The 24142-nt window shown below is 29.4% G+C and overlaps 1 protein-coding gene across 1 annotated transcript in view; it reads left to right on the top strand.

The window, feature by feature from the left end:
* Positions 1-23227, top strand: part of LOC128393374 (calcium-dependent secretion activator 1-like) — a 28779-nt gene extending 5552 nt beyond the window's left edge. The window contains 15 exon segments of the mRNA XM_053353551.1: positions 1666-1746; positions 2319-2488; positions 8540-8689; positions 9018-9230; positions 9319-10589; positions 11189-11298; positions 13309-13465; positions 14375-14516; positions 15073-15388; positions 15625-15699; positions 15831-15914; positions 18424-18549; positions 18624-18728; positions 18933-19075; positions 19201-23227. Coding sequence (XP_053209526.1) covers positions 1666-1746; positions 2319-2488; positions 8540-8689; positions 9018-9230; positions 9319-10589; positions 11189-11298; positions 13309-13465; positions 14375-14516; positions 15073-15388; positions 15625-15699; positions 15831-15914; positions 18424-18549; positions 18624-18728; positions 18933-19075; positions 19201-19408 — 3351 coding nt within the window. The 3' untranslated portion in view covers positions 19409-23227.
* The last annotated feature ends 915 nt before the right edge of the window (positions 23228-24142 follow it).

Below are 24142 nucleotides of genomic sequence, written 5' to 3'. Positions count from 1 at the left end.
GTATCAAATCCCTTTACTATGGGTTTCCATTGGATCGTTAATATAATGATTTCAATGTCTAAACATATATTTAGTAGTTAGTTACCTAGAACTACAATTAACTAACTGTTAACTTTGATTTTATTGTTTTTTTTTGTTTTCTGTTGACCCAATTTATTAAATTTCTGTTCAGTTGATAGCTTTCATTGACAAAATCATTGATTTATATTCATTGTTAACGAATCGTATTAATGGACAGTTAGATGAACAGAATTAATCTTGTCAATTTGGTGGCAAATTTGACATTCAAAATTAATTGTCCATTAATTTGATCTTTCACTGGTCTTGATTGTTGTTGATTCCGTAACTTTAACAGCATTTGCTTTCCAACGGTGGTCAAGCCAATGGTCATCCCAAACTTGGGTCATCTCAATGAACCTTTGTTATGATCTTGATGATGAAAATAATTTTGATCACTAAATACAATTAGTAAATCAATTGGTAGCCTATGAAATGTGATTATCCAGAATCAAAACTTTAAAACTATTAAATGATTAACTTGAAAACTTGATTAATCCTCCAAATTTAAAAATTTACTTGGTAAGGATTATAAAATATTACATCATTTGATTTTGCTGTTACATAATCATAATTAGCAAGCAATTTATAAGGATACGATTATGATTAACTCTAATTACGTATTTATAGTTTAAATGAGTGATTACAATTTAAACCAGAATTGGGTTAACAAACCCAAAGATAATTGTATCAACGGTTGACAAGATAATTTGATTTCCATCAAAAACAATTTACTAATTATTTTTCATAACGATTAACATCATTATTGATTATCCAATGGACTATATATCCTCATCATCATCAACAACAACAACTGATGATGACACTTTTTTTTGTCATCATCACCATTAACTCCCAATGTTGTGTCCATATAAACACTTTGATTTACTTTCTGTTGTTGTGATAAATATTATTGATCATCATTTATGGTTTTATTTTAATCATTACTGATTAAGTGTAACATTTTCACATGATCTGAGATGATTAAAGTAGTCATTATGAAGATGATGATGATGATAGGATTTCATTTCTCCTTCAATAGAATCATTAATTTCCCTGGTTATCTCCATGGAAAGTTATTTCTCCTTCTCTTCAGATTTATATACAATTCTTATATACTGTTCAATAGAGATTAAATAATATGATTCTGAAAGTTCTGACGATATTTTCTCATGAAAAGAGGATGAAGATGATTCAGAAGATAAGTTATCCCTTGGAACATTTCAACCTGATCATTTCGATGAGCCATAAGATACATAACCTGAAACCCTTTTAACCTTGATAATCAATAGTATTACAATAATACTATTACAATGTTACGATATTTTCACTTATCAATATCAATTTAACTCTAAACAATTACAATTTAATCAACTGATTGTGTTGTATTTTTGATCATTTAAAATTCTGGTTGCATATTAATAGCATTTCAATTGTGTGAATGTTTCTGATTTTCCGATAAATTGTTAACTTTCCCTATCGATCGTCTAATTGTTTCAATGGTAAATTAATTTCTCTTCCTTTATCTGATAATTAATTTTAATTATTTTCTTAATTGTTCATTTTTTTCTCTCTTCATGTTTCTATTATTTTCTTAATTGTGATTAGCTTGATTCTGGCGATGAACAAGCTGCTGCCATTCGTAGGGAACTTGATGGAAGAATCCAACGAATTAATGAAATGGAAAAGGTAATTAACAATTAACTCTAATCATGTTAATTAATTTGAATTAAGTGTCTTGTCAAAAAAGTTTTCATCTATTTTCTTATTGAATTTTCGGTTAATTGTCAATCGGTAATTAGATGAAACTTTTTCTAGCAACTTAATCACTGGACACTCTCATTTGTTTCCTTGGCTGATTAACAATCAGCTGATTGTTGATATGATTAATTGATTGTGTGGTTGATTCGCATTTTTTTTTCGGAAACTTTTCCATCCATTTTAATGTTGATTAATGTCTTTGATTGTTGTGACAATTAGAGGACAACAATCAACAGCTAAACTTGATCATTAATCTCAATCAATTGATCAATATCTTAATAAGTTAACCAGTTTGACAATTATCATTTTAATTGTTTCGCTATTGGTCAAAATCACTCAATGTCGATAAATCAACTGTCAATTTAATCACAATTAACGTCTAATATGTATAATAGTTAATGATGAAAGTGCAACTCGGACAAGTCATTTTTTTTAGTTCTTTGTGATTTTGGTAATTAAAACTGATTCTTACTAATTGTTTTGCTTTAATTTATCAATAGAATCGCAAATTGATGCCAAAATTTGTGCTCAAGGAAATGGATCATCTTTACATTGATGAATTAAGATCATCGATTAACCAATTAATGGTTAATCTTGAAAGCCTTCCGGTATCAAAGGGTGGGGCTGATAGTAAATATGGATTACAAAAGCTCAAGAAATATAATCACAGGTATTTACTAATTGTTACGATAATTAAGAGTTTAAAATCTAATCCAATTGATAATCAGTGATATTTTCTAACAATAACAACTTTAATTGTTGTGATTGAAATGAGAAGAAAAATTCAATCAACTGAATTGAGAAAAGAAACAAAAATCTAATCAAAATTCATATTCTCTTTATCCTTTTACATTTCATTTTCTCTCAACTTTAATTGTAACAATTAAATCTAATTATCAAGCAGTCGTCGACGTACCTCTGTTCTAAGGCAGGTAGCTTCAATTACTTAATCACAATTAACTTTAATCAACTTTAATTTGTTTTTCTCTTTGTCTTGTCTATGTTATTCATCCAATTGATTGGTTTGATTTAAATTCCCTAATTACAATTACTCTAATTGTCCAGTTCCAATGAAAATCAACATGGATTACAATTTACTGTTATTTTCTAATCATTTTTCTCAACAATTAAGTCTTAATCATGATCGAGAGAAAGTGTTGAATTTCTGTTTGAAAGCATCAACTGTTAGTCGAAGGTAACAATTAACTAATTACAATTAATTCTTTCTTTTTCCTTCTTCGGGGTCTCAACAATTAATTTAATCAGTCAAAGTTTTCTTTCAATAACAAATTTAAGGATTTGTCGATTGGGATCAATAATGTAAGCAATTTAAATCAGATCAAACAATCAAAGCTTTAATTTAATCATTTCGCTTTGTAACAATTAAGTTGATTGAGTAGTAATAGCTTTCATTTGTTTTGAGCTAAATTATTATGATTTAAAGCTTAATCAAGTCTTTTAATTGTTCACAATTCCATCAACATTTAAGTTTCGTTTAACTTTAATTACCATAAATATATTATGGTTGATCAGGGAATCAACAAATTATTAACTGGTTGTAAATTGTTTCAAGTTTTTTTATTGATTAACTTATTGATTGTTGTTGTATTGATCAATGAAAACATGTTCAATTGGCTTTTACAATGTTTATCCAATTGATTGTGATTTTTTTTACTTCTCATGTTAAAAAGTTGATCTTACAAATAGTTTCCAATCATACATACAAGTATCAATTGATTGAGCAATTTAATTTGATTGAATCGGTTGATTGTCACAATTTCAAGCTCTCTTTCTGTATATCCAATTGATAGCAAGTAAAGCATAAACTGTCAATCTGTCATCTTAATCTTCATCATCTGAATCATTTCAATCATAAAAATATGAACCTTTTCTCAAGTTCTGATTGTATGAAAAAATTTTTTGTTCTCATACAATTTTAATGCAGCACGATTTTCCCCTTAACATACTTGATGATATTGCTCATTCAATCATCATCAACTAATTAATTATCTCTTAATTGTTAACATTTGTTTGTAATTGATTAAGGTAAACACAGATCGATGGGAAAACAAAGTCAATCACATGAGCCATTTGTTTACATTGAAAAGTGTAAACAATTCTGATGATGTTTACAATCAGCACAGAAGCAGATGAACAATCATGGAAATAGTGATCAATATTATCATGATTTTAAGGAATTAACTTGAAGAAAAACTCTGATTCTCAGAAAACTTTACCAAATGAGTAAAAGTTTCGTTTTTCAAAATTTCCCCTCTTCCTGAATAGCGAATATGAAAACTTCGTGATTCTATTATATTTTATTGTCCTTTTCGATTGAATGGTTTATTATAATTAATTCTCTATTATTATCATGAAAACTTAGAAAGGAAAAAAGTTCAGAACTTTTATCTAAGTTCAAGGAAAAAGTTGAGAATTAGAATCTTTTTTTTTATTCTTTCACTCACTGAATCCAACTATTACTTTTTTCTCAATTTTTACCTGGAAAAAAATTCTAATTCAATGTGTAACCATGATTCTAATCATGATGATTGTTATAGTTACATAAAATTAACCAAATTAAGTTATGAATTTTTTCGTTCATTCACTAAATGAAAAGGTTACATGAAAAGTTTCATAATGATTGAGGGGAAAAAAATCGACGAGAAAAAAGTTCTAATAATGTTGATAGATTTATTTTCACATCACCAATTTATCGGGCGATGAACATCATTGATTAGTTTACTCATAATTGTTATCTATCATCTTGATCTATCCTCTCGAAATTCAATATTTTTCACCTTCATCATGAAATAAAACTCAGAATCTGATCTCGAGAATGCTAATGCATTGAAGCTCTTTATCTACTATGAACATGATGATGAACTTTTCATAAGTACATATGTATTATATGAATAGTAGAAGATACAAATTGAGTCAATCATGTTTTCCACCGATTTTTCAATCATGAAATCTTCCAAACAACTCAACTTTTCATGTTCATCTTGAGTTGTAATCTATTTCAATTGAGTACAAGTTTTATTCACAAGTTATCAAATTTTTTCTCACAACTTTATCTCTTTACTTTTTCTATTACATGATAATAATGTTGAATTTCAATCTCAACTTATTATCATTATTATTTTCTTTCACTTTAACTAATCTTCTTCTACATCATGATAATGACTGAACATGGAAATTATCTTCCCCCTGACAACTTTACTCTCAATTGAATATTAAACTAAATTTACTTTTTGCTAATCATTCATCTTAATGGTTTACTATTATTACCAGAGAGCAATTAAACGCTGTTTAATATTAATAATTATCTCTCCAGTCTCATGATAATTAACGGGAGGAAAATCAGCATTTTCTTAATTCTTTAGTCAAGAAAATTTTACCTTATGAGTTTTTCACTTAATGAATTTTGATATTATTATTCACCAAGAGTTCATATTGTTCAGGAAGATGACAATGTTACTATTATTATTATTATTACATTTTACTCATCATCATGTTGATTATTTTTACTTGAGGAATCATGAAAAGCAATACATTTATATATGAACATCACCAGATAATTAATTCAATGAAATGTTCATAATCATGATTATGTTTCTGTTAATTGTTATCACCGGGAGTTGATAAGAAAGGTGAAAAAAATAATAATAGTAAATTGTGATACATGAGATTCAGTTTGATGATAATAATAATAATTGAGTAACATTATGAATTAAGTTGTAACAATGTTATCAAATTAAAATGAATCGTAATGATTGTTTCATTTGCAAAAACATTTCCAATTCAAATTCATGAGATATTTTGTTTTTTCATGATGAAACTTTTTTCTTTCCAATCACATTGACAATCAATTATTTTCTCATTTACAATTTTCACCGATTCTAATTTGCTTATTCAGATCTGTTGAGATGTATTTTCAATTCTCTATCATCATCCCACTCATCATGTTTATCGTTATTCTCCCACTCACCTTAGCATTTCATTAGAAAGTGATAAAAAAAACTCCCAGGTAAATTTGTCAATTCCCTTTGTTGCAAGGTAACCAAACATAAAGGAAGATGAAACTTTTCAATGGGATTTTCATCCAAACAAAATAAATAATCTTCACCTTGGAGATTTTTTTTTTCTTTGCTGAATTTTGTTAGATGATGATGATGGTGATGAAGATGAAGATGAAGATGCTGTAGGTGAAAGTGGAAGATGAGGAAAGATGAGAAGGTGAAATTTTTTTAATGTACTTTTTACTTTTTACTTTTAGCTTATTCTTTTTTCATTTCATCTTCTTCTCTTTTTTTCTGAATGCCCTTTTCTATTATTATTTAAGGAAAGTGGTGATGAAGATGAAGATGATAAGAGCCTTTGGGTGTGTGTTGACATTATCATGATGCTTTTAAGTATTATTATCATCACTTCACTTGGCATCCATTTGGTAACGTCTTTTATCTTGATCGTTACAACTTTTCTTGTTTCGTTTTTCCTTATCGATCTATTCATTACCTGATAACTTTTAACGACAAATAAATTGCAATTGATTTAATAATTTTATGTCTCAGTATTAATTATCTTATGATAATAATGGTTATTTAGTTTAATATCTTTGATTGTCAGGGAGAAATGTTAATAATTAAGGTAAATCTACTCAACCTACCATTGGAAGTTGTTGGGCATTTTTAGAAAACTTTGATGAAACTTTTTCTTTTCTTTCATTTCGAACAAAAAATGATAGAAAATTTTTTTTTCTTCCTTCGACAAAATGATAGATTAGAACTTTTAACTCTCTCTCTCTCTCTCTCTCTCTCTCTCTCTCTCTCTCTCTCTCTCTCTCTCTCTCCCTCTCTTTGGCTTCGAACTTGTCTTCTCAACTTGAGAAGATTATTATTGTCGATCACTCTAGTTTGAAGGACGAAAATTATTTCTTTCATTTTTTTTCTGCTTCGATCTTTATCAGAACTTTTTTTTCTATTCGATATATCTTTCTGTACTTTTCTTCATCGTCATTATTGTGAAATTTTTCTCTCATGTTTCTAAATGGATCCACAATATCAGTGAGAGAGAAACTCTACCCCAGCCGATTACCTACATCAACTCCCACTCTTATTTCATTCAATTTATCATTTAATTCCAATTGATTTATTTATATCAACGTCACGATAAGAATCACAATTAAATTTCATCAAATTCCAATGATTGAATTTCATTGAAAACTTTCTCATTTAAAGTCATCCAGTTAATTTTATCTCTCAATTAGTTTCTCAACAATTTAAATTCACAAAATTATCAATCAAATCAGATTAATATATAATAATAATAGAAGATGAAAATTTTGTTCAATCCAATTTGATTGATTTAGAATTGAAATTAAATGTGTCCTCCCAATCATCTGGGTCAGATTAATCAGTCATTTCAATCATGCTGGGAGTTAATACCAATGCATGGTTATGAGTTTATTGTGGTAAATTTTATGGATAAAAAAACAAACAAACAGAGTGGTTAATACCAGTGGGTGGGTAATAGTTATTGCGATGAAATTTCAAAATTCACGATTTTCCTGAATTCCCATGGAATCTACTTACTTCATGGTGATGATGATACTTTTCATGGGAAGATTTTATGATTTATATTTATACTTTTTTCCCTATCTCCCGATAACAGAAATTTATTACCATCAATATAAGATGAGAGAAACACCCGAATTCAAGTGTAAATTCATGATAAAATTCAGAGATATTCTTGATTAGAATAACATTAACTCGATAATGGAATTTTTTTCTCAATCATTATCTTCAGATTTAAACAACAATTAAGAGCAATCAGAGTAGTTGGTGAAATTTTTTATTCTTTCATCATGATTATTATAACCATGACGAAGAAGATGAATCAAGACATCGATCAGAATATTCAACATACGCAAAAATTTATAAATCATTACTCGAAAATTATGATAATCATATTATAAATAAATTCTGAATTCTATCATGATAATTTCCTCATGAAAAAAAAAGCTGAATAACTTCAACTTGGTGACAAGTTTCTCTCTCTAAAATTGTTCATTAAATTCATTTCAACCAAATCCCACAATCTAATTCAATCTGATTAGTTGATCATTTCAAAGATTAATAAAAGTTAATCTCATCCTGATCATTTCCATTGATTGTCATGGATCTGATTATATTATCATAATCATCTTGAATCTTCAAGATGATTAACAATTAATTCAATGTTTACCTAATCAAATTAATACCGATAATCAATATTTTCATTAATCTTTATGTAAATCAATCAAAATTTACTATTTATTTATGTTGTTGATTAAGATTAATTGTAAATATAAATGAAAATGATTATCTATTAATAACTTGAGTCACTTTTACCATTAACTTAATTGCTATAATTAGTATAATAAGAAAACATTATCATAATAATAATAAATTGTTCACTTTTAATTTCATGACCAATCAACCAGATAATCATGATGATAATTAATAGATCTTACTAATTGTTGTAACAATCAAACAAATCATTTGCTATATCAATTCATTAACATCACTTTCAATGATTAAATAATAGTTTAAATTGTTTTCTAATGTTGATTATGTTTAATTTGTTCATTTTAATTGTTCCCTTAATGTTATTGAATTAAACTTTTTATTATTTAATTTAATTTAATTTTCTCATTTTTTCCCAAACAATTTAATTCCAACAGCATGAAAACAACACCAACAACAACGCCAACAATTACCAAACAATCAAGTACAATTTGTTGTCGATTTAATTATCAATCGTTAATTATGAGTCTCCGTTCACCTCTTTGGACACTTTTTTATGAAACTTTATTATTTACAATTAAACGCATGTAAATTAACAATTAACTAATTCTTAATTATCATTTGATTGTGTCTGTCAACTTTGTGTTGCTTTTTGTTGTTTTGTCAAATTTGCAATCAAATAATTAATTATCTAAATTGTTATCAACGATTGCTTGTCCATGTTTTATAGTTTAATTGCATGAAATTCATTTCAAACAATCAGTTAATTGTATTATCCATAATCCTATGTGTTTACAGTACAATTAACTTTTGCTTTTGCATTTTGTTCATGTCTTAGTTGTTTTTATTATTATTGATTAACTCATCTAATTAGGTTATAATTAATAACTTTGTTTCTTAATTGTAATCATACAGAAGTCAAGCTTCATTAGCTCGTGATGGATTAGTCGAGGATACGGAAACAACTTTATCTAAAACTGATGTTGTCCTACAATTTACAATCGAAGTGGTTGTCATGGAGATTCGAGGTTTGAAATCATTGACACCCACTCGAATTGTTTACTGTACAATGGAGGTCGAAGGAAGTGAAAAACTGCAAACTGACCATGCGGAAGCTCAAAAGCCTTTGTAAGTTTGACCTTTGCAAAAAAAAGGCGATTTTGTCTGAACATTAGTTGAACTTGTGGATAACTTTGACCTTTGTTTGATACTTTAGGTGGGACACTCAGGGTGATTTTACAACTTCTCATCCCTTACCTGTGGTCAAGGTCAAATTGTACGCTGAACGTCCTGGGATATTGAGTTTAGATGATCAAGAGCTGGGAAAGGTCACCATTAAGCCGACTCCGTTAAGTACTAAAGCTCCCGAATGGTACAAAATGACGGTTCCCAAAAATGCCGCTGATCAAGACTTAAAGATTAAAATTATCGTTCGTATGGATAAACCTCAAAATTTGAAACATTGCGGTTTCCTTTTAGGTCAAGGTAAAGGAGTTTGGAAAAAGTGGAAAAAGCGCTATTATGTTCTGGTCCAAGTGTCCCAATACACCTTTGCCATGTGCTCTTATCGTGAGAAAAAGTCTGACCCCTCTGAGTTACTTCAACTGGACGGATTTACCGTTGATTATATTGAACCGATGCCTGAACTTGAAGGGGGTAAATTTTTTTTCAATGCAGTAAAAGAAGGTGATTCCGTTATATTTGCTTGTGACGATGAAAATGAGTGTCACCTTTGGGTTATGGCTCTTTATCGGGCCACTGGTCAAGCCCATAAACCCACACCACTTGTCCAGACAACCAAAAACTCAACCATCTCAAGAATCCAAGGTGACGCTGATCGTGCCCGTAAACACGGAATGGATGAATTTATCTCAGCTGATCCATGTAAATTTTCACACTCAGAGTTTTTCCGTCTACTACAAAGTGACACTTTAAGGTTTCGTCTTACTGATCCATACTGTTCCCTTGGTTGGTTCAGTCCGGGTCAAATTTTTGTCCTCGATGAATATTGTGCCCGTTATGGGGTTAGAAGTTGTTTCCGTCATCTATGTTACCTTAGTGACCTTCTTGATGCAGCGGAACGTGGACTTGCCATTGACCCGACCCTTGTACATTATTCATTTTCTTTCTGTTCCTCTCATGTTCATGGTAATTCAACCTCTGCACCGCCCATTGGTCAAGTGGCATTTGACATTCGACCCGATGGAATAGGTACCGTAACCAATGAGGAGAAAGACATGTATGCAGTAATCAAAGAGCGATTAGGAGCACTAATGGAATATCAGATCACAAATTTTCGTTACTGTTATCCCTTCGGACGACCTGAAGGTGCCCTGAAGGCGACACTTTCCCTTCTTGAAAGAGTTCTAATGAAAGATACTCGAACTCCTGCTCCACCCGATGAGGTTCGATCGGTAATTAAAAAGTGCCTTGAAACAGCGGCTCTTGTTAACTACACAAAAATATCTGAACAAGCTCGAATCGAAGGTGAGAATTGACAAAATTTCCAACAAGAAACAAAGAAAAAAAGTTCCAATTCAAACTTAACCGAATAAACTTTTTTCATGATTAAACAGAGAGAAGAAGAAAAAAATTATTTCTTCAACATGATATTTTCCAATTGAATCAGTTGATTCCAAATGATTGATAACTAATATAAATTGATTGTTAGTATTATGTTATTAGTTTATCAAGATGATAATAATGATAATCCATCTGAGAATTGAATTAAATTCAATACAAAGAAAATATTTAGTTGCAGTTCAGTTTTCAAGATAATCCAATTGATTCAAATATTGAATAAATATCTAAGAACTTTTCTTCACAGGAAATTGAATCGATTTCAATTGTGATCAAGGTTAATTGTATTTACTTTTTTCATGATAACTTTCAATGTTTCCTCATGGTAGTCTTGATATTAGTCAGTATAAAGGATTGAATCTAAATCATGAGAGAGAAAAAAAGTTCTGAACTTAAATTAGATCCCTGATGATGAATAATCAATGAAAATTGTGACTATTTTTAGATGGATTTTTCTTCATCTCTTACAATTAGTTAATTGTTGATCTTTTCCTTTGATCTATTAGATGTCGTTAATGATCCCAGTTTAAGTCCAACGGGCAAATTAAAGGAATTGGTTCAACTCGCTGAACTTTGCGTCGATTTAATTAAAGAAAACAACGAATATTATGCCGAGGTAAGTGAATTAAAGTTAATTGTTAACAATCAACAACTGAATTTAAGCTAATCAATCCAAACGCTTCCAAAATTTTGATTGCGTTTCATTTGATTGCTTAATTAATTGTTACCTTAGCACTGATTGTCATTCCTCAATTATTGTCATTCTTTTCATTTGAACTGTAAATTTTTGCTCGCTAATTGTTGTAATTTATTGATTATCTCGTTATATGTGGCACGTCCGACCGTCGATGTTAATTGTGATCATTGTCTCGTATTAACTATCCTCCTAAATTGAAACAATTACCAAACCATTGTTAATTGTTGATCGACTTTCTCTCTAACTCTCTATCTGTTTATATTATTACTTTAATATATTAATCACCTCATCAAAATAATCATCAAAACCAACAACAATTCAATATCATCAATACAACAACAAAAAAATGACGATGAACAACAACAAAAAAAACCATCATTTCCGTTTCCTTTTCCTACCTCCATCTCCTGATCCTCTCTCACGATTGCTAAATTTTCATATTTAAATTTTTCCTCATCAAAATGTTAATATTAAAATCACTGAAGTCATTCCGTGGGGTAAGTAACTTATACACAACAACCAACTTATCAATCAAAACAATCAGTTAATGATGATAACAGAATCAAGTCAATATCAGATATATTTACTAATAGTAAAAGCAAAAATATCTACTCGCTATTGTGAAAGAGGAAAAATAAACAATCATTATTATTATTTTCCAATAAGAAAATAGTTCTAATCTTCCGGTTGATAATCATGATGACGATTCCATGGTAACGATTGAATATACAAGATTTCATCACAATTTCTTTAAATAATCATTTTAAATGCTAATAAATAAATAAATAGAAAGAGAGAGAGAGAGAGAGAGAGAGAGATTTCCTTTAGTTTTATCATCAATTTAATGAAAAAAAGAGAGAAAAATAATAAAATATCAACTACTCATGGGAATAGAAAATGTTTCAAGTTCAAAGAGTATAAAAAAGTTCTTGTTTCCAATAAACATCTTGAAGAATCATAGAAATATAAGTCATGGTATATTTTCAGAACTTGAGGTTATGTATCTTGTAACATCTTAAATATTTTGTTCCATGTAAACATGATCTTATCTTGGAACAGAAAAGATAATAAGATTTTCCATTCGTGACAAAAAAAAGACGAAAATTTATTCAATCGATTGACAGAAGAAAAAAATTTCTATCATCATTCCAATAATTTTTCTTATTACCTTTCGTATTGTTTCATTTTCTTTTACCTGGAAAAGTTTATCGTCGTTCTTATGTCAACTTTCAACTTTGGAATAAAAATTTAATATCAACATTTGATATTCACTTATAATACTTATCATGAAGTAGGAATGAAAAATGAATTTGATATTGACTTGAACACTTTAATTAGATAGAGAAAATTTTCTCACTGTTGACAGAAATTTTCTAATCAAATCAAAATTATCATCATTCTTAATAACTAATCAACTGATTCCAAGTATCAGAAAATTAATTAATCTGCTGAAAATATTAATTAAACAAAAATTTTCTTTTTCTCCTCCATCAATAAAATCATTTTCTCGGACAATATTTAACTATTATCACGATGATGATAATTAACTAAATCCTATTGTTTGTTTCTCCTTGTATCCTTTTCATTTAAATTGTGTAATGAAACTTGTGTATAACAATTTAACACTCAAACTAATTGTCACTGTTAATTGTTTCCTTCCAAATCAACTAATTGTCCTTTAATCATCTCTCTCTCAATCATGATCATTGTTGTAATATTTATATTGTATCAATTGTTATTATTATTATCTTGGTGTTTGTTGCTTGTATTTTTTGTGCTCTGCATTACAAATGAAATTAGGAGGTCGTAAGTGTCAATTAATTGTGATTACGTTTAATTGTTTTTCCAGAATAATTTCAAACTGATAAATTGTTTCAAAAACATTTTCTATTCTCTCTCTTTATCGTTTCATGGAAACTGAATCATTAGGCTTTCGCATGGTTTTCAGATCTTCTCGTTGAACATTGTGAAATTTTCTGGTCTCTTTTTGCGGTTGATATGAACACTATTCTGGATGAACAATTACCTGATACATGGGAAAGTTTTCCTCTATTCCAAGTGCTCAACAATTATCTTCGAGTTGATGGTGAGTATTTTTCTCTCTCTTCTTCCAATTATTATTTCCATTCTCGAGTTTCATATAATACTTTTGATACTTTTCCTCATTAGAACTTTTCTCTTTCATTTCCTTTACTTTCTTATCCAATTTTCTTCCCCATGAATGGTAGAAATCCCTTCAACTGTATCAATCGTATCAGCCATTGTTTATGTTTACTAGAACATGTTAATTGTTGAAAGTTGATTGTCATTCACAATGATTAACATGATGGAACCATAATCAATATTTGACAATCGATTAATAATGATATTATATGTTACTTTTTTTTCTTGAAACTTTTTATTTCCCAGATGATGATGTTGATGATGATAATGATAATCATCATCAACATGAACATCTTAGACATTTCAACTCGATTCTCAGGTTCCATAGTTAATACATGAGAGAGATAACTTTTTATCCCCTGAATTCATGATAATACTGATTCTCTCAGGCTTCTTACATTATATCATATCCATTTATTATTACTTTGTTATGAATGTGTATTATTCAGACAGATATTATCATCATTATTATATGTTTTCTCCATCATCTTTCATGAGAATGATGATTATCTCATCATGACATTTTTATCTTCAGAACTTTTCTCTCTCTCTCTCTCATCATCTCGGTGTATTTACTTTTGTACCTCGGTGAAAAACTCATTTCTCTTTGTCTTATTTTTCTGCTTCTCTTTGATTCTCAATGACAATTAATCTTATCGCTATCAAGTTTCTCGCTGATTAATAACAATCAATCAAACATTGACAATTGATTAATCTATTAGCTAATTGAGTTAGAGAATGAGTGGAATTTACTTTTAATTAGATTATGTTAATCTATTAATCATCGAGTTAAGATTGTTCTGTTTCTAATTTCCTTAATTTTCTATTACAGAAAATCTTTGTGGAGGTCGATTCCATTCACATCTTCGTGATACCTTCGCACCTCAGGTCGTTCGTTACGTTGACCTTATGGAGTCTTCCATAGCTCAGAGTCTTCATAAAGGATTCGAGAAGGAAAAATGGGACTTTAAAGGGTAATTATCCTAATAATCAATCAGAATCCTCGTTAATCATTATCATTATTTCGTGAATAAGTTTATTATTCATTTTCTGTTATTTGATTACCAATCTTATTGATAATAATTTGAAATTGAATTATAATCTGTCTGAATTACAATTAGCTTTACTTATCATTAGTTTATTATCATAACTTATTTGCTATTTGATCTGATTCTGATTCTCATGTTTATATTTAATGATTCATTGATTATCTTATCAAGACTCTCATCTAATCATTGAAATGTATTAGTTTATGATAATCAACTTGATCTATCTTATTATTATTAATATTATTCAAGGATAATTTAATTATTCATAAAATACTTTCAGCATGAGGGCCTGAGCAATTTACCCTCTTAATCTTAACCATTCATTAGCGTTAATTAAATTTCATATGATCGCGATGCAGCAATTGAAATGATGATTATGCTCGTTGAAATATCTCTCATGATATCTAATGATCCATCATGTATTGGAACAATTTATCTTATTATATTTATCGTATTTGTATTGATATAAATGAATAATTAGGACGGTGGGTTGTTCAACCTCAGAGGAATTATTTTGGAAACTATCTGCTCTTCAAGATTTCATCCATGACCTTTTCTGGCCTGATGAAGTTTTCGCAAACCATTTGGAACAACGGCTCAAATTAATGGCCTGTGATATGTTAGAATCGTGTTTAAATCGTACCTTGGCTGCCTTTCAAAATTGGGAAAAAAAGGGAACCCGATTTGGTAATCCAACGGATTATATTATTCCATCCGAAATGTGTACAATGATTAACGTGGTTTTAGAGACAAAAAATCAATCACTTAAATTGTGTACCTTTGAAAATGGTGATGTGGTTAGTAAATAATTTAATTCTCTCTCAAACTAATCAACTTTAATCTTTAATACAAAGATCCATATATTACTAGTATTAGTAATATAACTGTTAATCTAATGGATTAGTAATAAACTGTTTGGATAACATTACCAATGGAAATTCAATGTCCTTTGGTTGCCTTTTATATTGTACAAAATTTTACTCTAGTTAATTACTTAGTTGATTAATTTGTATTTACTTTATTTATCAATTAGCATCAATATCACAGTAAAATTGACCAATTAGTGGACAAAGCATTAATTGAAATGCAAACAGGAATAATTGCCAAGGTAAGTGACAAAAATTCAATACAATTTTAATTCATGTGCTAATTGGGTCATTTTCTTTGTTCTAATATAATTATAATTGATTAATTAACTCTTTTCTTGTTCTTTATCATGATGTTCCCATGAATTAACAGTTAACTGGAATTCTGGAAGCAACTCTGAGTAAATTATCTCGATACGATGAAGGAACTTTTTTTGCTCCAATTTTAACCATAACAGTAAGTATATCAATGGTCATTAGAATTAGAATTATTCTGAATTAATTAACATTCAATTAAGTGTCACAACCATCAACATGGTGATGATTGTGATGATTGGTCAAATGTTGGTCACTCATGATCATCAACAAATCATCAACTAGAAAATGTTATTCATAATCAATCAATTCAAATGACAAAACCTTTACCCTAACCCTGGTTATTTGTAAGGTTATCAAGTTAACCAGAAAAAGTCAACCAAAATGTTAATCATGATGATAAACATTTACTATCATTTAGTAATCAATAAATAATATTTAAGACTCAACAATGAACAGTTGATAACCTTTAATGGTTATCATGATTTAGCATTCAGTAAGTTTTATCAAGATTATTATTATTATGTTAATCTTTGATAATGATAACAAGTTTCATTTAGTGATGACGATGAAAGATTGATAATCAATCATAATCTCATCAAAATCCTTTCAACAAAAGGATTAAATTTACAATCAATTGAATTATCATATTAACAATAATACAATTTCCACTTCCTATTTATGGATAATACCACAAACTAAAGGGTGTTTCACTTAATTTCAGACAAAAAGGAAAAGTACTAAAGTTAAGTTATTAGAGTATCTTACCTGAGGTTGAATGTAAATCAAATTGAATTGTTGTTGATGAAATGGTCAAGAAATGATAAAACTGTTGTGATTGTCACTTTCTTTACGATTGGATCTTAATTTTTACTTAATCTCTGGTGAGATACTCTAATTGTAACTTTCCTTTTTGTCTGAAATTAAGTGGAACACCCTTTATATGATAATTATGAGAAAAAAATTCTCTCAGTGATAAAAATATTATCATCACTTTGATATTTTCTCCCATCGAAACAATTAACAATCGTGGTTAGATTTATATTATTAGAGGAAGATAATCATTTTACTAGAAATATAATTCGCTTGGAAAAATATTTAATACAATAAACACATAGAGAGAGAGAGAGAGAGAGAAAAGATAACATAATAATAATAATACTACGAACATGTTAACATCCGTAGGATAATATTGAGAGTCAAGGGAATCACCGAGAAGATGTACCAGAATTTTATCATCTTCCTCCCAGCGAGAAGATGATTTTGATGTTGATAGAATTTTTTGTTTTCATCTTCATCTTCCTTGTTTTCCTGGTTCTTTTATCTCTTCAATACCCTTACCCAATTAGTCTCATAGTCACGTAGGAGTTTTTTATCATGTTAACCCAAAAATCTTATTTTTATCAACTTGCAGATTCACTTTCACAAGTACCAACATCCTCATCCTCATCCTCATCCTCACCTTCAGCTTCGTGACCAATGCTAATTTATTCAAGAAAAAGATTCCAAATGAAAATAATATACATTTTCTCATCCTCATCTTCATCATCTTTAGCCCTTAATCTGTAATAAGTACAGTGCAAATACCCCTTTGAATATATTTATATTTTTTTCTTCTTCTTCTCAGATTTTGTAACGCAAATGAGTTGATGTGAATTCATGTATTCTGAATCTGAATGACTATAATTTCACCTTAAGGTGTAGTAAATTCTGTTACCTTCAATTTAATAATAATACATTTTAAATCTTAATTCAATCTAGGAACTGAATATTATTGTTATGGTTAGTTTATCTTGATTATCATGAAATTTAGTTTATTTCAACTTTAAATTATAAATTTTCTCTCTCTCTCTCTCTCTCTAAGTAAACATCCAAGTGAAAATATCATGGAAATAATCATGATATGTAATGTTAAATATTTATGAATGTTTATTTATATCAATTCTGATTTTCAGCTTCCAAATTCATTTCCATCATGTAAATACATGGAAATATCAATCAATTTTAATAATAATTACAATCATCTCCATAATGTTGAATGTTTATTAGTTTTCCAGGATAAACTTGAGATTCCCTGAACAATAATATCAGATTGAAGATAATTATGATTCTGAGTTTCTGAGATAATAATAAATTATCAAGGATTATCATCATCACCATTCTTGATTAAAGTGTAACATTGATTATTCTTGAGATTAACTGTTAATTTAATTATATACAATAATCTCAATACATATTGTTACTTTTTGATTACGTTAATTTCAACCATTACTTTACTGTTGATATTAACATTGATCTTAATTGTTGATTAATTGAATTAATTTTATAACAGAAAATGTAAATATTAATAAGTTTTTCATTAATATAATTCAACATGATTCAAATTATAATTTATCCTTTTAACAATCAACAAAGAGAAAGTAATTAACAAAAATTACCATTCTAATCAGTTATTAATCTAATTGTAAACCTTAAATTAGCTCAAAATGATTAATTAAATGTCATGTTCATTGTTTACAAATTTTTCTTTACAATTATCGGTCTTTTTTTTTATTCATTCATCTTTTTCTCCTTCAACCAACTGATTACAAATCTTGATTTGATTAATTAGTCCTAATTAATATCATCTTTTTCCTTGTTAATGTTTACAGTATAAACAAGGAGTCTCGAGTAGTGGTAAAGAGATTGGTAAATCCTATGTTAATTTTGTTCGTGTTAATCTTGAGCAATTACGTCAAAAAGTTGCTGATGAATTATGGGTTCTTCATGTTCTCGAGGTAATTAAATTGTTCACCTAATTATCAATTAATTATCAATTTAATTCTCTTGTTAATTCTTCATTCATTTGCAGCAATGGTACACCAATCAAATGAATATGATTTGCTCTTGGCTTTCTGAGCGGATTGATCATGGATTACATTCAGTTCAACTATCAGCATTGTCCAATATCGTCAAGGTATTTCAATCTAATAATTAATTAATAACAATTTATCCTTCTGTCTATGTTAATGAAAAGTTAATTTGAATCCATTTTAAACTCCTAAATGTTGCATCATTTGGATAATGTTGTAGTTGTTATTAGTTTCCTGTTAATCTGATTGCGGATTTGATAAACTTTATAATTAATTTGTTTTCTCTTTTGGATTATTTTTATCATCAGAGGATTTATTCCGATTTTGAACTTCAAGGATTCGAGGAGGATAAGGTTAACTCGAAAAATTATCAAACTGTTATCGCTCGTATCCAAATGGAGGAAGCAGCGGCTTCGGTTAATAATGAAAGTCTTCGAGAAGATGATGAAAAGTGAGCAATTAGTATATTGATTGTGATTTGATTCTGTTTGTGTCATCCGGTTTTACTTGGAATACGGATATTGAGATGATTAAGTTAATTGTTGTACTAATTTGATTTTTTCTCTTCCTTTCCAGTGATATGGCAAATGGTAGTCAACCAACAGCAACTCGTAGGGTATCAACAATGTCCCGTGGTGACTCCGATCCTGATGGTTCATATGTTAGTCGTATTCAGAATGCTACACAAAATGTCATGGGTAAAATTGGAGGTATCTCAAGATTAACTGGTAATCTTGGTGGTAACATTGCAACTAAATTTGGTGGTGGATTCATGAAATTTTGAGATTAAATTCAATTCCATATATATTGAAAATATCATAATTCCACAGATTATAATCTTTATAAATATATTTTCCCTTCTATTAAGGTTATTTCAAATTCAATTGTTACTGTTACGATTTTCGTTGAATCCAGAAACAAAAAGTACAACCGATTTACCTGTGTTTTTGTCTAAGTGTTTACCTGTCAACAGAAGCGAAAGAGATAAAGAAAGAGTTAAATGATACTTAAACTGCCTTGGAACATATTTTATCATCATTACAATATCATCATCATCATCATCATCAATTACAACAACAACAACAACAACATAATCCCAGAGTAACAAATATCCAACCAGATAAACATCATCATCGATTATCATGTAATTACATTTACATGTCTATTTATTTAGTCTATTAAATGTTTCTATTTGAATGTAAGGAGAAACTTAATTATCATGGTTACCTGTTAATTAACGTAAAATCCACGAGCCTGAACAATGGACAGAAAAGTTCATTTTGATATAAATACTATTACCATCGTCCCAGTTGATTGAAAAATATTAATATATACTAAATCTCGATATATATTAGCATTTGATTCAACCAATGCTACTTAATATGATCTCTCTCTCTCTCTCTCTCTCTCTCTCTGCTTTTCCCCTCTGGGTAAACAAAAGATTATCATTATCCTGATAAACATATAAATCCTGATCTCATATTGAAGTTGAAACAAAAGAAGCGTGAAAATATCATCATCACATTGATCTTTATCCTCATCCTTTTGTCATCTTTAGTTATATATCTTTTTTTTGTTCTTATTCACTTTTTCAATTCTGGTTTATTTTTACTCGAACCTTGTGTAAAACTCATCTGAGATCAAAGAATTGAACATGATCTATAAATTATTCATCAACTAATACAATTTCCACATGATGTCTCCTTGGTACATGGGGGAAAAAAAGAGGAATACAAATCTATTATTATTATTATTCCTGGAGAAAAGTTATCATCATCTTTATCATCATCAAACTCATCATTTCCATCAACTCTGTATTTGTACAAAGATCAGCAAAGAAACTTAAAAATACTGAACAGAAGCAAAAAACTTTTTTCCAATGTCAAGAATCAATTGACAAACTAATTGGATGTTTTATTAATCGTTGATAATTTTAATGAATTAAATTAAATTTCTGAGCAATTATTCAGGTCTATTATCATTATCTCCCTTGATTATTTACTACTACTAATTGATTATTTCTCTAATTCAATCAGCTTAACTGTTCATCAATAAATCAATGGAATTTAATTCAATTCAAATTATTACTATTTGATTAACCTTTTAGGTTGATCAAAGTTTATTAATAGATCAATGAAAAAATCAATGACTTTTTTGATACAATATCGATCACCTCGAACTTGTCCAACGAGCTTAATTATTAACGTGAAATTTAGTTCTAATTATTTTATTTACTGACAGTCTTTAACATCTGATTAATAAATTAGTCGATACAATTAACATTTTAAGCTTTTCCAATTGAAGAAACATTATCGAATTGAACTGATAACATTTTTCAAGAAAATTCTGTAAAAATTGATCAGATTATTTTGATTTAGTGACTGGTTGACGATGACTACGATTCGAGTTCTAATGCCTAATTCAACGGGACTAGTTTACGTTACAGGGCCGACAACTTTGACCGGCATCGGTGCTCCGTACACAAAGTTCAGAGTATTATCCATACTCGACAATTTGAACATTACATTTGTCCCCACGATCCATACGACTGAATGTACAGACGATGGACTATGTTCTGGAGACCTACACGATTTACAAACGGGTAAAGGTGATTACGCTAGGCCACGACCTTTGAATGTATTAAACAACATTGGTACCAATTTGACCACAGTCGCAGTGGCCTGGGAGTATGAGTGTTTTCTTGCTTATAAGAAAATATTGAAACTGAATGTAGATTATTCAACTTTTTCGATTTCATCTACTCTTTTGATTGGTACTTTTGGATAATATTTTTTACTCTGTTTGGCCTGATTTCGATTATTTTATGTTCCATAATCAAGTTAAATTCACCGTCGATTAAATTAACTAGCATTTTGTGGAGCCAATTTGAATCGATTGTCGGTCAAAATTACAATACAATATCAGACTTGACCAAGAGATCATTTCTCATCTGGTTCATGTTTTCAATTCTAATCATTGGGATCATATTATCGTGCTCATTACAAACTGGCCTAATATCAAATGTCGATTATATTAAATTAGATACACTTTCAGACGTTATCAGATATAATTACAAACCGATAATATCAACTGTCACTAGTTGTATACCAATGCTAAGAAATAATCTCTCTCCGATTGCTCAACAAATCTCGTCACAGACTGAGGTCATTAAGTACAAATCGGCTACTCATTTCTATCAATTCTGCAAGCAAGAAAAGACAGTGACCATTGCGGACATAATCACCTTCGAATCAGTAAAACATAGCGGTTGTTCAGTAAATGAAGAGGACGAGAATCGAAATCCATTCAGCCGATCAGATCATTTGCTCTACAATTCAATCGCAATGTACATGATTAACCGAAACTCTTTACCAGTGATCAATCGTATAATCATTAGAAGAGCATATACTGCATACGAAAATAACTTTATCAGAAATAGCGATATGGTCAAAATCGTGAACAAATACTTCGGGAACACAGAAGCTCGTCTATCATGTATCGATGCAAAAGTGGAAAATCAGGAATCAGTCTCTCCGATAACATTATCGTATCTTTTAATACCTTTCGCTATTCTAGCATTGGGATATTTACTCGGATTTTTCTCTCTATTCATTAAATACCAACCTAGGAATGAAAATTCTGCACGATTATCAAGGTTTTTTCTGTTTCTACGCCAGATCGTATTTTAATTAATGAACAAAATTTGACTAGAGTAGATTGTGATTGAACAATTTGTAAACTAATAGTTAAGATTAAAGTTGATATTCCAATGCTATCTTTTATTTAGGTAAAAGCCAAGAATGACAATAACTTATCACTATTTTGGTTGCACAATACATTTGTCGCTGAAGACATCAGAATAAGCTCAACACAAAACGATACATTTCTAATGACTGTTAAATTGACAAATTCTCAATTATTCATTATTCTGTATTTGTATTTTATCAGTGAAATTTGTCCAAATTATGGTTCAACTAAAAAATAATGTTTGTATCATCGACAATAGTAATAAGTTTGTAACCAAAGCATATAATGAAATGGCCCAGTGCATTTCTTGACCCTCTCTTGTGCTATGAATAAACTTTATTACCCAAAGGCTGACAAAAATATTGGAATAATAAAACTTAATCAAGGGCGATGACAGTTCTGAGTTTTGAAAAGAAACTTATCACAAATGAAACTCTGGTCAAAATCGTAGATATCGTATGGGGAATAAAATTATTCGCACAGAATATAAAAACATTAATCCGTTTAAACTTCGATTCCTTTAGCCCGTGTTAATTATTCATAATCATTTTTCTCCCTTTTATGCAAAGGATTGTGATGAACATTTTTATTACAAATCCGAAGTTAATCCGATAATTAGTTCCCGAGAAATCACTTGCTGAAATCGTTCTCATTTTTATTCCCAATACGTTACATATCTTGATAATCGAGATCCACCACAATATTGTTTCGATCTAAAATAGAATCTGTGACCCAACTTTCGTCAAACCATCGATTAGTCCGTTCATAACTCTCGAGATGTTTGATCGGATTCTTACTAATCCGACGGACAGAATCGAGGTTGACTTGGATAGTTGATTTTCTTATTCAAAGACGAAGTATACTTACATGTATTATGGATTCTAATGCCTTTTACTGAATTATTTTTGTACAATTATTAATACTTTAGTTACTTTCGATTAATAAAGTTTTTTTCATTAAAATAAATCATCAAGCTAAATATTGATTCGTAAACTTAATTATTGATGTACTTCAATTGCATCAAACACACTGGTTTGTAATGATGGACAAGATTATGGAATAAATTTCCAATAAGTTGACAAACAGTATTATTAATACGAAATGGCCTCGGTTCGAGTTTTAATTCACAATGTGACAGGACTAGTTTACGTTACGAGTCCAACAACGATAAGTGGTATTGGTGCTTCTTATACTCGGTTCAGAGTATTGTCCATACTTGATAATCTTAATTTAACGATACTTTCTACTAACTCTGGTGCTAAATGTTCAGATAATGGTCTGTGTTCTGGTGGTTTACGTGATCTACAAACGGGACGAGGTGATTATATCAGACCGGTACTTGTTCATCCACTCAAAAGCCTTGGGACAAATTTGACCGTCGCATCAATGGCTTGTGAGTCCAATTGTTTTCTTGTTTATAAGAAAAATTTGCAACTTAATGAGGAATATTCAACCTTTTTCGATTTCATTTATTCGTTCGATTGGTACTTTTGGGCCATATTCTTGGCGCTTTTCAGTATGAAAACATTGGTTCTAATCATTTTTTTCAAACTGAATTCGCTACATGAGAAATTGTCTCACATATTATGGGAACAATTTGAATCGATTCTCGGTCAAAATCAGAAGAACCTGTCACCTTACAAAGGTAAATTTCTGATAACTTTACTCTTGATGACATTTTTCTTGACTGGAATATTATTATCGAGCTCATTACAAACTGGCCTAGTATCAACGAGTGATTATCTAACATTGAATTCTTATGAAGATATTA

Source organism: Panonychus citri, unplaced genomic scaffold (assembly GCF_014898815.1).
Source record: "Panonychus citri isolate SS breed McGregor unplaced genomic scaffold, ASM1489881v1 Contig00138, whole genome shotgun sequence".
NCBI lineage: Eukaryota > Metazoa > Arthropoda > Arachnida > Trombidiformes > Tetranychidae > Panonychus > Panonychus citri.
Note: the sequence above shows the minus strand (reverse complement) of the source record. Positions and strands in the feature narration are given on the sequence as shown.